General features: G+C 40.1%; 1 protein-coding gene across 2 annotated transcripts in view; it reads right to left on the reverse strand.

Moving 5' to 3' along the window:
• ACYP2 (acylphosphatase 2) overlaps positions 289 to 19,097 on the reverse strand; it is a 53,086-nt gene continuing 34,277 nt past the window's right edge. For both annotated transcript variants that reach the window (XM_021391240.1, XM_021391241.1), the window contains one exon: positions 289 to 892. In XM_021391240.1, coding sequence (XP_021246915.1) covers positions 778 to 892 — 115 coding nt within the window. In that variant the 3' untranslated portion in view covers positions 289 to 777. The remainder of the gene's footprint in view (positions 893 to 19,097) is intronic.

The following is a 19,097-nucleotide window of genomic DNA, read 5'->3' on the forward strand; positions in this document are numbered from 1 at the left end:
TCAAGACCAGTCAAGTATTTGATATGATGAATGTGGGTGCGTCCTGTTGAACCTGATTCATATAACTGGATGAGCAAATACTTGTGCAATAAGGACAACAACTGAAACTATCAGTTAATTTCAGAAAAAGTCATGAAGGAAAGAAAAGATTGAAATATGTTTTGTAGTCGGCATGGATTTAAACCGTAGGCAGACAAGGAAAAAGCAGTTGAAGCACAGTGCATTTTGTCATCTTGTTCCAAGAAGTATCTGCATCACCACCCTTTTAAACGAGAGGTAGCCAAACCATTTTAGCTTGAAGCAATGTACATTTATTTTAAATCACTGTTCTAACTACCAGAAGTAATACAATCTATAATACAGAGGTATTAGAATAGATCTAAGAGTTCCAGTTCTGTAAGCCATGGTTTTTTTTGGTGAGATTACAAACAGCAGAACGTGAATTGATTACTTATGAATCATTTACAGGGTAAAGATTAGATTTCATATCATTATATATAATAAATCTCCATGTACACAAATAATCGCTGATACATTTAACCATCTATCTAACTTCCAAGATGTGATGAACTAGATATTGACATTTCAGACATTAAGCATTGACAATCATGTTGTGATTATACAATATGGCAACTAAGAATTCTTAATTCATGTGAACAGGAACAATTTATCTCAAGCACAGAAAGAATCCAAATGCTCTGGTGAATTTTTAAGGAGGCACAGAAGATATCATGCAGTAGAAACATCACTGTTTTGCACTTAGTGATGTTTTGTCTATTAGTATCTAGTACTAAATCCTGAGAAATCAAGCTTGGAAATCTCCTTTTCATTAGAAAAATTTGTTCTGTCTATGCGAGAACTTGGGCTTCCAACTTTACTCAGCCACGATTTCCTGCAAGAAAAATAAGAGAGTTAGCATGCAATGAACTGTACACACGCGGTGTTTATGCTCTTACTCCGCTTTCCCATTTTAAAAGCCATAAGAAATAGTCTTTTAATGAGGAAACTACCCCAAATATGCTTAATTTTCTCCTTTAAAAGAAGAACAAACTATTTAAAAGAATAAGTATCAACGTTTCAAAACACACTCCGGAATATTACATAAAAATACACCTGGCAGAAAAGGCCATTCAAGTGCACACAAAAGCTTAAAGTAGGTATACTAGCTTTACAAATTAATACTATACTCTTAGCAAGGAACTAAAAGTCACTCATAATTGATAAAAAAGTAAGAAAAAATCTAGCAGCCAGTTTGCCCTTTTCCAGCAAACTAAAAGAAACAAACTGAAATGAAAATGAGACATTCAAAGCCAGCAAAAAGATAAAGCAAACAAAACAAAATTACAGTACATAAAGCAACATTAAATTATTACAACTAACACAGAAAAATTAAAAAATGTGACAAAAAAGAATGTTTGTATAAAATTAAGCGATTTTTGCACGCATTTGCATTACAATTCAATCTACTTAAGCTGGCGCTTGCTTTTTTCTTCCACAGCACACCAGAAAATTTGTATTGAGCACAACCTACAATGAGGCAATTGAGTCTGAAAGCAGGCAGTATGATGGCTGCTCCTACCTGCACACCATCTATCTTCCTATCCTGCAGCAATTGGGACTAATGTATATTAGTAATAAACTACTGGTGCTAAAGGCAGGTGCACAAACACTTGAAGTGCAACAGACAACATCTGCCTTCTTATAAGCATGTTTATGAAAACACACTCCCTTCTGTTGCATTGCTATCTGAGAAACAGGGAAGTATTCTAGTGTACAAAACTTGAAAAATGTATTCCCATACAAGTGATACTTTTTTTTTTTTTTAACTTTAGCAATGCATAAATTGCTTTAGACACATACCTGCAATTAGTATTAAAATACAAACATGCACTTTAAATTCTCACTTAAAAGCATAAAAACTGTTTTAAAATTAATCACCCCTTGCAAAATCACACTGAAGATCATAAAATGCAGTCTTCTTGCAACGAGACTTAATTTTGATGTCTTTACCATGAGAACTGTGTATTCAAGTTGCTTGAGCCAATAAATGCCCAGTATCAAAATGTATCTAATTAGTGACTCTACACGCGATAAGAATGATTTTGTATATTTTCTGACACAGTGTTACACCACCAGAAAAGATCTGAAACACCTCAGGTGGCTACAAGAAACCAGTCATTTTCCCTAAACTGTGCTTGTGCTGTGTAAGATAAGCTTTACCATGGCATGGATGGTCCCAAGTTTGCACTCACGACCTACACAACTAACCTCGTTCTTGAGACTGTACACAGGTTCTTGAATATGAAGATATATGCACCCGTATGCATCCAACAGAAGAAAGCAGGTATGCCCGCACACAGCCCGGCCTGCGGCCGCCCCCTACCCTGTGCCATTATGGTGCTGGCTCTTCCTCGCCAAGCAGCTCAGCCAACAACCACACACTGGTGTGCAATGGGCACTGTGCAGGTTGAAATCACGGCATGGGTGCAGCACGGTTCTGATTCAAGCGCTGGTAAATCATGTTATGCACTATGATACATTGGCTAAACACAGCAGAGAAAAATATGCAGCTGTGCTTTCTGTTTTGATACAGGAGACGATGTCATCTACCTGGACTTGTGCAAAGCATTTGACACTGTCTTGCATGACACCCTGGTCACCAAATTGGAGAAAAAGGATTTGATGGATGGACCACTCGCTGGATAAGGAACTGGCTGGATGCTCACACTCAGAGTCGTAGTCAGCGACTCAATGTCCAAGTGGAGACGGATGACTTGTGGTGTTCCTTGGGGATCGGTGTTGGGACCAGTGTTATTTAACATCTTTAGCATCTTAGGCAACATGGACAGTGAGATTGAGTGCACTCTCAGAGTCTGCAGACAACACCAAGCTGAGTGGTACAGCTGACACGCAAGAGGGAAGGGATGCCATCCAGAGGGACCTGGACAGGCTGGAGAAGCGGGCCCATGCCAACCTCATGGAGTTCAACAAGGCCAAGTGCAAGGTCCCGCAGCTGGGTCAGAGCAATCCCAAGCACAGATATAGGGTGGGTAGAGAACAGCTTGACAGCGGTCTGAGGAGAAGGATTTGGGGGTGTCAACTGATGGAAGATTCAACATGAGCTGGCAATGTGCACTTGCTGCCCAGGTGGCCAACTGTATCCTGGGGTGCAACAAGAGAAGCGTGACCAGCAGAGTAGGCCAGGCTGGATGGGGCTGTGCCTAGAGGGAGGTGATCCTGCCTATAGCAGGGGGTTGAAACTAGATGATCCAAAAGGTCCCTTCCAACCCACACCATTCTATGATTCTGTGACTTTGAGAAAATGTTTCAAGACTGTAAAAAAATATTTATCAATTTTTGATGTATCTGTGACTCCATTTTCAGTCGACATAAATATTACCTGTGAATTTTCAAATGGAACATACAGAGTTGCACTCCGATATTCAACTCAAAAATCAGATAATGTCTCTCCATCAGACTTTTTTTTTTTTTTTTAAGAACTCTCTTACCACAGAGAAACATCTTTCACAGTCTGCCTCATTCAAGTCCTTGCTTTCCAGCAGTAGGTACATTTGTAAACGACTGTTTTCAAGGATGAAGTGAAGGAAGAGTAAAATGTTGTCAAAAATCTGACAAACATGTGAGAGCTCACAGAGAGTTGCAACCACAGCCACTGAACCAGCCTGATGCATTAGTATCACAAAAAGTGTCACCTATCCCAACGGTTTTAAGGATTTGTTGCTCTTTTCTATGTTTTAAAAACAAATCTTCAAAATTAAAATAAATTTTGTTACTTATGCACAGTAACTATACATTTTGCAAGGGCTGCTCAGAAAGTAGTGCCTCCTATTTCATGATGTTCCTGTACAATGTCAGAGGTTGGTGGTACAGGCTGAACCTTCCCACCAATACTTGGTTCCATGTTGCTGCTGTATAACAGATGGCAGCAGAGGGGCAGCCTGACACAATGGTGTCTGATGTGGAAGTGTGGATGAAATATAGGTGTGTGACTGAATGGCTCCAGATGGCAAAAAGGGCACCAGTGACATTCATTGACACCTGCTGAACACTGGAGACCAAACAGAGGATGTGAGCACACGTGGTGCTGTGTTTCAGCAGTGGTGACAGCAATGCAAAAGACAATCCATGTTCTAGACAGCCATGCATAGCTGTTACAACATGAAAAGAAGGGCATCTCAATCAGACCAAGAGTGAATAGGTGAACGGTGGTGACTATGTTGAAAAATAGGGGTGTCTAGCTGAGAAATTCCTCTATCGAGTAGCATTAGTGCGCTCTTTCCATGGAAATAAACAGGAAGCATTACTTTCAGAGCAATGAATGTATATCTCTGTCCCTTGCATTTCTACTTGTTCTATAAAAATGGTATTTCCTTCCTCGCTCAAAACACAAATTCACTGTATTTCTCTATCAGTGACATTCTCTGAGGTCTTCAGGGACGTTACCCAAAAGATTTACAAAATAAAAACTACACACAAGGAAGATTATTTTTAAAATCAACTGTATTAAGACTTTTAAGAACCCATTCTGATAAAAAATAAATATTGACAGACAAAGTAGGTTGTGTGTGGCTTGCAGAGGAGCATGCATAGATATCTTCTCATCTAGGAGTGTCATTTTTACATGAACTAGGACCGAAGGATTTTTGAGCTACACGGGATAGAGATGTACCCAAGCTTTATTCATTACCAGCTCCATCGTCTCACGTGGAAAATGATAAAGTGAGAATGATGAAAGCTCAGTTGCAACAATCTAGCTCTACTGATGCATTACAGGATGCATGTCTTTTGTTCCCTACTTTATGCAGAAAGTAGGAAAGAGCCACAGAGCAGCTCCCTAGTGGAATTCACGTGGCGGTATGGGCCCGGTTCTTCACTGAGATGCTGATATTTTGCAGTGGCACTTACTTCACTGATCTTTCCTCATATTTGCATGAGACAGACCATTCCCTGAACATGAGGCGCTTTTTTTTTAACCAGCAAAGAAAGCAGGAAACCAGTATTTGCTACAAGTAGCATGCAGTTATTGTAATTTTTTCTACAGATAAATGAAGAAACTTTCCAGTATCTCTGACAAATATTTTTAAGCTGTTTTAATTCTCATTACCATCCAGATCACTAGACCTGAATTCAGAGACAGTTCTGCATCCTTCTTTCGCTTCACTCAGCCTTCATTGCCTTTCACACACACCACGAATTTCAGACTGCCCAGAGTGCAGAAAAGATGAGCTCCAATCACTAGCATTTAGAACACCAGCTCATCATTTATAGCATTCACCTGGAAATTGACTGCTGCTGCCCACTTCTCCTCAGGCAAGAAGGACACAAACCACCTCACTCGCCACGTAGGATCAGCCTGACTTGAATGAGGACATTCCTTTAAACTTCTCTGTAAGAGCATAGTATATAGCTTACTCTTCAATAAATCTTCCAATGGATCTATTTCTGAAGTAAAGCTCTTTCAGGTTGGAAGAAGAGCTAATCCCCAGACAACTATTTCCTACAGTATTTTATTTCTTGACTATTACGTATCAGTGCAACTTCTCTTGGTCATGCTCTGTTTCAATTCAAAACACACTGGCTGTACAGGATGGACAGACACCTTCAATGAAATTATCCAACTTCCCTGTCCCAAGGAGAAGGCCAGAGGCCAGCTCAGCAGGCCCAGGCTGCCTGCAGGTCCTGGTCTCTCCCCACTGCAGCTGCTACCCCTGTCTTCATGTTCATGGTGTTTTATTCCTAGGATTTGAAGGAACAGTAGGATCTGTCCCTTTTTTCCTCTTATTAACCAGAATGAACCTCGCTCAGCAACTCGTTACCCAGGCAACCAAGATCTTTCCCTTCCACACGCTTGGAAAACAACATGTGAAGGGCTGGTTCTGCATCACCCTCACCGTGCTTCCTGCAGACACCACTGGCTGTATGCGTAACTGGAAGTGTGCACAACTTTCTGCAACCTGAGGCACACCTGCATACCTGGTAACTTGGTACTAGGGCACCACTCACTCACACACTCCATCAGACATCCCATCTCCCACAGCTCCACTCTTTGGAAATATTATTTACAGAGTTTTCTTCCTTCTGTGATATAATAGCAGCAGAGACACAAAAAACACTGGGCTTTGAATATCACAGCCAGCAGATTGACTGATTTCCCTGAATAAGATTTTTAAACCAAATGCTATACTATAAAACAGATTTATTTCAAATAAATGCTTTTTTTTTGCAACTCTCTCTGAACGAGTTTGTTTCCTACTTTGATACGGAAAAATAAACCCTGCTGCAGGAAGGAGCAGGCCTCCTGTGATTTCACCAGTACAGGTGTGAGAGCAGTGGGAGGAATGGCACCTACTGCTCATCACTCTGATGAGACAGGGCACAGTACTAGAAAGAACCCTGCCATCCTTGCCATCCTTTGTGGGTGTGACTAAGAAGTAAAAAGAGAATTTGATGGAAGTGATGAGCACCCTCAGTGGTGCCTTATGAAGCCTCATTCCTGAACCCTGAAACTTGAATTCTTACACAGAAGGAAACAGTGTAAGAGCTTGGCAATAGGATACATGGCTTTTTACCTCCTGTCTTCTATTTAAAGTCCATATTTGACAATTTAGGGAGTAACAGCTGCTTATGGTTGACAGAAGAACAACAACATTACACAAGTTCCTAGTCTCCACACCTGAAAAGACCACCACAGTTGGTATCAATGGCACTGCTGCGAGCCAGCTCTGAGGTTAAGGTGAGAAGCTTTTGCGAAAACAGATTTTGGGGAAGATTTATTTTAACTAGAAAGTCATTACTCACATCAAAAAAATCCACGACCTCTCCGGAGCTAACACTACGGCATCTTCCATGAGTACCACGTCATTCACAAGGAAAAAGAATCCACTGAGGGTTGGTGCATGCCAAGCAAGTACATAAATGAACAATGCATTTTTCCTTTGCCAGACTCTGTATGGAATCAGGATGCTTCTATGGTAACTCACTCAGAATAGACCAGTTTGACTTTTTGAATACAATGGAGATTGCAGCATTTTACAGCCTGTAGTGCTAGAAATGGACCTGGAAAGTGACCCGTGGACACAATTTAGGAATATGTTTGTTTCTCTTCATTTTAACCACAGCATCACTTAGAGCAGAACAAGAGAAATGCATGCTTTATTTAGAGAGAGAATAAAGGCATCCAAGTGTTTATGCTTTACTTCCCTTTGTTTAGGATAAAACATCTGAGAGAATGCTGCTTTTTGAAGGCTGAATTTACATCTGTGACAGTATATAAACTAGGATTGCAAATATTTATGAAATACCTCCAAAATGTTGCTGTATTCCGTAACAGTACTGTCAAGTTTTCATAAGCCCTGACATTTAGAAGTTTGCAGAAGAGAAACACGGATTTCTTTCTCATTGCTGTCTGCCTTCGACCTTTTAGGAAGAAACTCAGAAGTGGAAGCCACAGCTTTCTCTGCAATCATAAGGGCTAGGGACATTAAGCATAAAGCCTTTTGGGTTTTTACCTGTGTGTCAGTTTCACTCTTAAAGTTTCTTGAAGCAGGTATAGTAGAGGGGTCTCGCAGCTCATAGATCAGTGCACAGCCATTCAGTTTCCCCCACACCTCTGTTCCTGCTACTGGAGCCTAACGGTACATGAGCAATCTGGAAACAAAATTTATAGGGTTTGATGTTCACGCAGTAAAAAACAGTAGGAAGGTAATAAAAACCTTAACAGGTTGTTTGAAAAATACTGTTCTGTTTGACATGACTTGAATCCTCATACGGCCTAAAAAAAGCCCCACAAAAACAAAGCAAGATAAAAAAAATACACTTAGCATTTTAAGTTCAGCAAAAGCCGTTAAGAAAGAGAAAACATTCTGAAGCAAGAAAATGGGAAGATTCCAGGAAGACTTGCAAACATTTTGGTGCAGGATAAAGTCAACAGGATTCAATCAGAACAGTCAGATTTCTCCCACTGACCTTCATACAGTGCGCCTTGTGATTTTTATTTATTTTTACTTGTTTTTGTTTTTCAAACTCTCAAAAATAGGCTCTAGCTTGGGGTAAAACCTGAAGCTGCCTGACCTGAAACAGAGCTGCCACTGGAGCTCTGCTACAGGGTGCCTCTGCTGCCATGGAAACTGCTGCACTCCCCCCAGGGAAACTGCATCAAGAGATTTTTAAACTCTTGTGCTTCCTGCTCAATAAAACACCATAAATAATGCTGGCAGCAGTCCATACACTAGGTCAGGATCAAAGGTCTACACTTAGTTGTTCGTCCACACCTCTTGCATATACATACCTGCAAGAGGAAGGAGGAAATAGCAGAGGGAGAACAAGTGCGGGGGTCTTTCAACAAATGTACTTGGATGACCCCACCACAGTCCACCAACGAACCAAAGCCAAGAAACGGGTTACTTCAGAGCACTAAAGCCCAAAAAAGGGAAGAAAAAAAAAAACACCCATAGTCTAAGGATATGGGCCAAGAAGTGGGTGGGCTAGAAATGAAGCAACCTGCTCAGGCGTAGGTGTGGTGTCCCAGAATAGAACGGAAGCCTGTGGGCATGGGGAAGGCTGCACCGCTGCTGCCTGCTTACTAGCTGCTCTGCACATCACCAGCCATTTCTTGCCCCTTTGGATATTTAGCAGAAGTTCTTCAACTGTTTTAGAAAGGGGGAGAAAAAGATATTTAATCAAGTGTTTGACTTCATATTTATAAACACAGCTGACAGATGAAAGTTATTAATGTGTTTATATTTCTCCCTTTCTGTCAAACCCTGCTGCACACAAGGCTAGCATTTTTTCTAGAGAACACATGGTGAGAGTTTCTTCGAGGTACTAATTGAAAGCCATGTCAGCAGCAAGGACAAATGACCAGAAATTGGCAGATTAACGATATGAGCTAGGTGTGACAACATCAAAAAAGCTTCAAAAACATATTTTGGTGCCACGTTTTTATTTATAAACCTGAGAAAAGCGACTTGAATGTTAATGTTCATCACATACTGTGTGTTATCAGGAAACATTTGCTTTTTGTGTCACTGCTAGCTTGCACTTTCCACTCTTTGCATCTCAAATTTGGACTTGAAGATCTTTCCCACCCTAAGTCTACGAAATTTACTTTGTTATGCTACTTTGTTATCTGATCTATGTTAAATGTCTTCACCTCTGAAAGAGGAGGAAAGATCCGCAAATGGATGAAACCGAGCCTGAAGATTTTTCTCTCATGTACAACGAAAACAGAATTTTCCCATCCATTATTTCGGTTAACTTGAAATAGAATGTGAAGATTTACTTACAGACATGCAATGAGTCCATTTTTACAAAAATCCTGAGAATCTCTCTTCATTTAAAACAAGTTGGTAAGTTACATTTGGCTACTTTTCACAAAATCTCAGAAAACTACTCAACATTGTAGAAATTTGTTTCAACAACAAGGAATAAAGAGATAAACGCCAAAAAAAAAAAAAAACAAATTAGCCATTTGAGTAATTCAAAATAGCTTTTATGTCCTACTGTTCCACAGAAAGTGCAAAACAACAAAAGATTCCTAACAGTTTCCTGTTAGGCTCATGTCCTATCCTCCCAAAGCAATTAAAAGCACCAGAGATGCAGAAGCAGCAAACAGGCCTATTATTTTTCCCTTGTAGTATGTCTGCCTCCTACAGGGTAAGATTTGGCTCACAAGGCAGACTGAGTAAAAATTCTGGCTAATCCCACTCTATTGCACAGAATGGGATCAAAAATGACTTCTAAGGATCCATCCACTAAATCGAAGGCCACAAGGAGCTTAAATGAGGAACTGTTGCTGTTAGTATAACAATTCACGCCTCTTAAGACAAGCTAGTTTTCTAATGCTTGGTAACTGGTTAGTGTCCATAACCCATATAAGCAGTACTTAAAGCAAATGGCTGTACTGGAGTTGAGCAAGGAGTAAAGTACCAATGCCTAACTAATTTCAAATATTAAATAAACCCTAACTGTAGGCATTTCAAGGAACTCTCCTGGAGGCCCATAATGAGCCATCACCAACTCAACAGTTTCATTTGCCTGGTAAATCAAGTAAAACAGCCACTACAGTAAAGAGTTCAGTTACAGATATATAGTCAAAATCCATACCAAACCAAGATGCACTCAGAGTCCAGAACCTCACCTCCATGCTCTACCATGTTCTTTACTCCACAAGAACAACTTGTGGCTTCCAACACACCAGAACATGTTCTTGAGGCGGACTCAGCATGGTATGTTTACAAGAAAGGTAATATTTAGTACACTACAAGTATAACAAGTAGATATAATATCCCCTGTAAGTAGAGTCCCCTTTGTAATTGATTATTTACCATAAATTAGAATTTGTTAACGTATCATTTGCTGTTTCTACAAAGCACAGAAATAGAAGTTACACTTCAAACCAGCCATTACTTCCTGAAGACCGGCCTGCCTCCCCGCCGTGCCTTGAGCCAAGTGTGCAGAAGCAGCAAACCAGGGCTGAGCCTCTAGTAGGCACGTCAACCCTACCAAAGGGAGAAACATTTTCACTTTCAAACATACCTCCTCACGGTCATTTTCTTATGACCTCATACACATTAAAAATATGGTTCTCAAAAGACCTACTATTTTGTTTTTCTCTACTGGCTTTAAAAGTTCCATACATTTACCATTTCATTTAAGGTCACTTTGGTTTTAAGTCCTTAAGACAACATAGGCTGTTCTCACAGGTACGTACTAAACACACCAAACAAAGGAGCCTTTCAAGTCATCATCCCAAATGACTCCAGTAGAAGATACGTAGACTATATCAGCTGAGAACTTCAATACAAGACAAAGTTAAGCTCTCAACTGTGCTTTGTTTCCTACAAGTGTACATTATGCAAAACTGATCTGTAACATCAGTTGTTTCTACTTTTTATTAATATCATGAGAACATCCACAGGAAAAAAAGAGACCTTTCATGTGAGATGCAACAGTGCTGCAAGCACGCCTACAGCAAAAGTCCATTCCTGTGGCCTATAAGCTGTCATCATGAATATACTCACTTAGTAGAAATAAACACACATTTAACATCAAAGCTCCAAGCTATTTGGGAAGGCTATCAGAGCATGAATATATTTTTGGTTCAGTGTTTCTTTAAAAAAAAATTAAACAAGGCTTTTAATATTATTGAAACATAATTTGATTCACATTCTTCACTATTCGACATTTCCTGTGCTGCAGTACTTCATATCTTTATGAAATCCGTTTCTGGACCGATTGCTTTAAAAATGTTTTCCTGTTCATTTGCAACAAGGTTGAAATAACTCAAGAAGCAGGTTTCTTTCTTCAGAAGAATTCCTGACAGAAAAATAAAACCAGATAACTTAGGATTTTCTATCAGCTCCTCAAAGCATCAATGGCACTCAAAGTTTCCATTTATAAAAAGCAAACCAGCAGATTTACCAGTTTTTCATTATAACAATGAGCTTGATCTTTCTTTCTAATCTCAGCACTAGTTTTGGTCATCTTCAGGGAATGGAACTAGATCATCTTTAAGGTCCCTTCCAACCCAAGCCATTCTATGAACTTTCCTGTTGTCTCATTAGTCTGTCTACCTTTTGGCATAACCCAAGCCATTCTATGATACCCTTTGGCGTTACAATTACATTTTTCTTTAAATATTGAAACCTTCAGATTTCAAGAACTATAATAAGAGCAGAATTCTACTTCAGACAGGGCCTCATTTCTACTAAAGGCAACAGTAACACTTTTAGTGAAGGCAGTGAAACAGACTTGACTAGTTTCCAAAACTATGACTACAAGAAATAACAGTTAATATAAAAAAGACTAAATCGAGGTTTTTAAAAGTTGGTGGGTACGTATTTTGAAGTATTCTCTTTAAATAGGTATTGTTAACTACTAAGGTCCTGTGCCACCAAGTTTTACTTTTCCATGTGCTTCATGTGACATAGGCTGAGAAAGAAGCATCAAAGGGGCTATTTTGAAGAAAAAGATGTTTTGGATCACCAGATAAACAGCCCCAGAAAACACTATGACATTTCAATCAGCAATAAAAGCTAGGTAAAGTCAGCCCTTCATTACACATAAAATAAAGTTTATCAGCTCTTAGATTTTCTTCTAGAGCACAGTGCAGGCAATGCCACCTTGCTGCTGTGTTGCACAGGAGGCCAATATCAGCAGAGTAACAGTAATGCAACAGTTGACTAATATACAGCGTTCTGATCATTTGGAAATACCTGGTAAGAACAGAATTACCAGCAAAGTATAGATACACTCCAAAACTCACATCTTCCCAGTTTTTCCATCTTTCTCTCAAGCTTCAGGGGCTGTCAGAAGTATCAAGCATCTCATTTATTTTCTGTAATTTATGCTATTTCTTTCCCATTACCCCTCTTGATTTTATTTTACCTGAAGAGTTAAAGCAGGCAAATCTTTTTCTGATCACTTTCAGACTATGGAGTGCTGCAGGCACTACAAAGGTCTTGCAATCTGATTTAAGAATTAAAAAGCCCTAGAAAAACAGTGATTTCTTTAAGAGACAATTTTATAAAGATTTCAAGTGGACATTTCATTAATATGCTGGACAAAACGTAAGTTTCGGAACTAACTCTCAGTGCCTCATTACTGCAGGAAAGGGTGAGTCCTGAGATCTACCAAGCTACTCATGATTTACCATTCTGAAACAAGTTGTTCTCCACTGCAAAGCTTGTGTGCACTCTACAGGGCTTTCTTAACGGATCTGGGATATCTTGCTGGTACAATCACGGATGCCGAGATGCATTATGTGTCCTTCTTGACTCTGAGCATTTTCTGCAGTGGTCATGGGATGACAGTGATTTGCCTGTGCGCAAGTTTCAACTCCTTCCTGGTAATCTGTACAACGCCTGACATTCAGCTGTGGTAACATGCACATTAGAAAAGCAGGCAAGACTGGAGTTAGTATATGTCACTATATTGAAGAAGTAATTTATATATAGAACAGCTAATTTGAAGGACTCATTTCAAAATAATCTTGGAATTATTTGGTGCTTCCAGTGACAAAGATTTTCAGAGGTTGAAAGATGAAACGCTGACATTCAAGGCTCTCATAACACTCTCACGCTCTTGGAATTAAACATATGATCACCCACATCTGCTTGGCCATTTATAAATGCACAGAGAATATATGTTTCTCCTGCTTTACGACACTAAGACCTTATAACCAAAATAGCAAACTCAACAGTTTAGGATGAAGCACTACAAAAGCCTACAACTATCACCAGCGTGTAATTTGGGGGAAGTGCTCTAAAATAATTATTTCAAGAAAACTCATGTCGGAGCAGCTCAGGTCATCATGCACGTCACAAACACAAGGGTATACTCCAGCTTCCTCATTACACAGAGGAGCAGTCCAAACACTGTGTAAGTTTATCAGTTAAATATGAACTTCAAATTACAGAAACTGCAACAAAACTTGGGATATAATAGACACCAAATGAAAACGGTGGCCAGATCACAGATATGATTCCAAATGGACACTAAAAAAGCCACGTTTCAAAGCAGTGTTTGATGGTTACTCTTCTTCGTTTCCCATCTCATTCACTGATAAGACTGATGAAAACAGAAAGCATGAACAGAAAATACAAACCCCAGTACCATACAAAGCCTACTGCTTTCTCCAAACAAGCTTGCCTCAGAGAGTGCAGGGGCCTCAAGTGCAAAAAAGTGGTTTGTGATACTGTGGCTGGAACTGCACACAAACAGCAAGTTACAGTTGAATAAGCAAGTTCTAGACAAGTACTCAACCTCACAGCTTGCTTCTGACCTACTCACTGCATGCCCACCACCAATACATCTCATTTAGGAATAACTGCATCTCTGCCTACGAGTCCTTCCCTACTACATTTATGATGGATGCTACACTTTCTGTACTTGCAAGTCCTTTTGGGAGTAATGCTGCTTTCAGTGAAGGCGATCTGCCATGCCAAAGTGCTCTCCATAGGAGGGCAGCCCAACTGTGAAATTCTTACCTTGCAAAAATCAGAAGAAATTTTTCTCATGGCAGAAGTAGAATTTCATCCTTTATAATCCCAACAAGTAGGCTCGATCACTGCTTTTCATAGAATCATGGAATGGCTGGAGTTGGAAGGGACCTTAAAGTCCATCAAGTTCCAACCCCTCTGCCACACGCCGGGTTGCCAGCTGATAGATCAAATACTAGACCAGGCTGCCCAGGGCCTCATCCAGCCTGGCCCTGAACACCTCCATGGATGGGGCACCCACACCTCTCTGGGCAGACTGTTCCTGCACCTCACCACTCTCTCAGTTAAAAACTTCCCCCTGACATCTTGCCTACATCTCCCTTCCTTTAGTTTAAAACCATTCCCTTTTGTCCTATCACGGTCTGAAATATTGGTGGATTTCCAATTCTAAAGACCTGCATTTTTTGAGGATCAGCATCAGACAAAATATACATTGAATTCTCGAATATCGGTGCTATCTGAAACACCAGATGACGCTTCCTCTTGGAAACACGTACCAAACCACATGCTAAATTATGCAGGAACACCAAACAAACCCAGGAGACTGAAAATTCTGGTACTTGGAAGTAAAGATGTAGAAGTCAAGCCACCAAGGACTTCTGCTAACAGCTCATTAGACAGTGAGTACTTGTAATGCTGACCCTAATTTTAAGAATTACTCAAAGTGTAATAAACGACAATAACAATAAATAAACCCATACACACACACAAAAAACTGCGGCCTCAGTTTTCATTGTAATGCATGGAATTTCGCCACAGAGCTTTCATTAAAGTAAAACATGTGTAGGCCTCCTGCACTTCTGTGAAACTCTCAGTGTATGTATACAGCGTAGCAACAATAAAACCACTGAACTGTGAGTTAAAAGCTCTCACGCAGAACTTGGCTGGCTTGCTCCACTGTTAGGAGACAAATATGCCATCTCAAGTGTAAGAACTACAAGAATTACTACCAACAAGGTACCTGCAAGCCAAAAGTGCCTCCGCCTCGCTATTAGAGAGCAACTTTTTCTCTGCAATACAAAAGCAGCAAAAAGGATTTGTATTTAATTAAAACAGTACATCCGTTTTGGCCTTGAACTCAATACAGGATGTTGCAGCCTCGCCTACATATTTTTTTGGTTTACTTACAAACAATGGAAAACAAGACTTAGTAATACAAGGATTGACAGACCCTTTGCCACTGCATCACAAATCATTCTGTTCTCTCACCTTCCTTTGCTTTAACGATAGGAGGAACAACCCTTCATTCCTCTAAGTAATTTTTCTTATCCATTCACAGGTTCTGATGCAATAAACACAGAAATGCTACATTTTCTTATCCTTTTCCCCAAAACTAGATAAAAATCCAGAACTGCAGCTTTAAAGTAAGTACATTCACCCATTTTTTGTATCAGTTGTCGGACACTTTTCATGTCTTAGCTTTACAAAACTGGAATACGAAGACACCAAATAGCGAAGTCTACTTGTTCTGCCTGCTAACAGTGCTTCACCTGCAAGGTACGTTAGTGATCAGAGGTCTGTGAAAGAAAACCATGCAAATCAACACGTTCCTATTCAGGATCACTTACCAAACTGCTTAACCCAAGAGTTTGGTCCTTCACTAATACGCCTAAAAAACTGGGTAAGCACATCTCAATATAGTTGAGTCAAAGATTAAGTGCATTAGTTTATGAAAACTGGATTTAGCTTCGTAGGCAAAAATCCAATACGAACTTGAAGAGGCAACAGCCTTTTTAAACCAGTCAAAAAGCAGTGTTATCACAGTTGAGATTCAAAAAGGTTCAATTGTTTAATATCTATTGCTTTGCCTTTCTTACAGCAACAATAAATGATAAAAATAAAGCTAAACACTGCCAACTAAACAAATTGATGATAGAGAATCCTTTAGACTCCTCTCCATACATTGAAACCTGAAAGTAAAGAGAGCCGTGCCTATCTATGTCTCCTTCACCTCGTCTGGGCACAGAGGAAGATTCAAACCACTGCAGCTGATCCTCTCCAAAGGCAAAAGTACTGATATACCTGAAAGGTTGGGTGGCATCCACACACTCGATAAAGGCATGAGTTTCCTATCTTTCATAAAATGCAGAAAACCATTGATTTTATCAGAAAAATGTTGCTCATCTTTCCCCAGTATATAATTAAAACACCGCTGGTATGACATGCAAATACCAGCTAGGAAACACACAAAGCAACAGAGCACTTTGTAGAAGATAGCAAAGTTTTTATTTTCTTCTTTCTTTCTGTAAACGTACAGAACCTTTACTTACGAAATTAAGAAAAATACAGTGGGGAAAAAAAATGCAGTGGGGAGAACCCTAAGGCGAACAGATCATCAGAAGGAAAACCACGCATAAACAGTTCAGGCCTTGATCTCTATGTATAGCTCTAATACAGTTACATTAACTCTGAGCACGTGGGACTAAAATGGTTATGTGGCTGTAGCTTTAACACGAACCACAAGCAGTTCAAACTTGCTACATTTAAACAGACCAACAACACACTTAGGACAGAAACGTGGCTGGACATCAGATCCAAGAAGATGTCTTCAGCAGAGTTAAGCACAACAAAGATAGGGCAAGAAACAGACGTGGACAGTAATTGTGCACCTAAATACGCACTATCACAGACAGAAGATGATATCACTGCAGCACTCTGCATTCACATCTTCTATTTCTCACCACCGTGCTCAAAATGAGCACAATCTGTGCCAACAGTAGCAGGAAGGTCTACAGAGAATGAGGAAGCTACGTACTGTCTAGAACTGAAGTCAGTTAGCTTCGATCCTACCTACAGTTTTCCTATGGGAAAAGGACGCGAGCTGCCATTCCCCTAAACCCATAGGCCAAAAGACAGAACACAGATCGAGATGAGAAGTGAGAGAAACAAGACAATCTACGCTTGCAAATAAGAAGGTACTCAGTCACTCATATGCTTCATCTGCAGATTGTTCCAGAATAACGTGCTGTTAAACTGAAGGATTCTCATGCAAAATGTGATGAAGAACATCGAAATCTCTGTTACGTGTTAATATTCAAATCGCACTCTTTCCTGATGTTTTTGAAGTAAATTCTGTTTTTAAGAAAATTCCAAATCCCGAGCAATTACTGATTATTTACTGTTCCTAGGGCACCCCAGCGATTCCTGGAAGACAGTATATTTGCTAAGGAATGCAAAACACTTCCCTTATGGCAAAATTCTTTCAGATAATGAAACTGTTGTATGAGATTTGCTGGCTAGAGGATACAAAACATTCCACCTGATAAAAGGAATTACGTAAAAAAATTTCATTATTTTTTCCACATACATTGGCTACTTACTAGATGTTAATACACTATGTGTTCAATAGGTTTTTGTCTGTCTGTTTTGAAATATCAGTAGCATTCAAATAACAGGTTCAAGCAACGTCCCATTCAGCCCACAGCCTGGAAAGCAGAGCAATGTTTGGCACCAGTTTTTAACAGCATTTTAAACCAGTAGAAATGTCCCTGTTGTTGAAATGTCCCAGGGTGGTGACTTATCCAGTATGTAAAGCTGGCTCTTCAACTGATATAAAGCCTGGTGGAACAACACGAAACTTAATGCTAACCATTCTGCCAAACACCTTCCAGGAACCTCTAGACACAGGAATAAGATTTAAGTAAAGCACCAAAAAAAAAAAAATTCCAAACAAAACAATTTTAAAAGTTTCAATTATTTTGAGCTTCCACGACAAATTTGGCATTAAAAAAACCATCAAAAAAATAGAACTGAAATCTTTCCTCTTCAAGAAAATACTTCTCCTCAGTGAAACCAACCGCAGAGTTTCAGTAATAACAGCAAATAACAGTTACTATCCCCTTTAGCTTGAAATTGCCATGATAAAGCTCCCACCTAGCCTGTTTTCACATCTGCTTCCACTTACATCCTCATAATGCTGGTTCAGGGCACCTGTAATGTTGTGACTAGCACCTCAGGGGAATTTTGTGCTTTATAATTTAGAATTAAAAGGCCAAAATGCTGTCAGAAAAGTATCAGCTAGACAGCATTACAGGGCCCTCACGTCTCCCCAAAATGAAGCTACGTAAAGATATTCAAGGACACAGGCAGACATGCATAATATTGTTACTAAGTGTCTCTGTCTCCCCTCCATTTATCTCCTTGCTCCATGCTACTCAAGCCATATATTCCAGCAGGCACGTCCAACCCAACCCCTGCAGACCACGCACGGCCCAGCCCACGCTGCAGCCACCCCCAGCCCCACACCACCATGGTGCCAGCACCTCCCCGCTGAGCAGCCCAGGCCGCACTCACTGCTCAGCAGCAACCAAACACTGGGGCTGATTCAATTCCACCACGCAGAAAAAATGGCACCACTGACATTCAACAATGCTTGCTGACTGTTCATGAGGACAAAACAGTGGACGTGAGCACAAAGAGGCAGCGGGCGGTGCATTTCAGCAGTGGCAAAAGTGACACGAAAGACAAGCCGTGTTCTGGATTGGCCATGCACAGCTGTCACACCAAAAAATGAAGGACGTTTCCATCAGCCCATGCACAAATTGGCTAGCAGTGGTGACTGTGCTGAAAAATAGCATTGCATAGCTGGGAATTTGCTCTAACAAGCAGTGTTAGCACGCTCTTTGTACCTGCTGTACTAACCCAGGAAATAAACAGAAGGCATTACTTTCAGAGCAGTTTATGGATATCCCCATCTCTTGTATTTCCACTAGTTATACAAAAATGATATATCCTCTCTTGCTCAAAACACAAATTCACTGTATTTCTCTATCAGTGACATTCTCTGAGGTCTTCAGGGACATTACCCAAAAGATTTACAAAATAAAAACTACACACAAGGAAGATTATTTTAAAATCAACCGTATCAAGACTTTTTAAAAAGTCCATTCTGATAAAAAATAAATATTGACAGACAAACTAGGTTGTGTATGGCTTGCAGAGGAGCACGCATAGATATCTTCTCATCTAGGAGCGTGATTTTTACATGAACTAGGTTTGAAGGATTTTTGAGCTACACGGGATATAGATGTACCCACACGCATCTCTGGAGGTACCACAGCACGCGTTATCCACCTG

The sequence above is a fragment of the Numida meleagris genome, chromosome 3 (assembly GCF_002078875.1).
Source record: "Numida meleagris isolate 19003 breed g44 Domestic line chromosome 3, NumMel1.0, whole genome shotgun sequence".
Lineage (NCBI taxonomy): Eukaryota > Metazoa > Chordata > Aves > Galliformes > Numididae > Numida > Numida meleagris.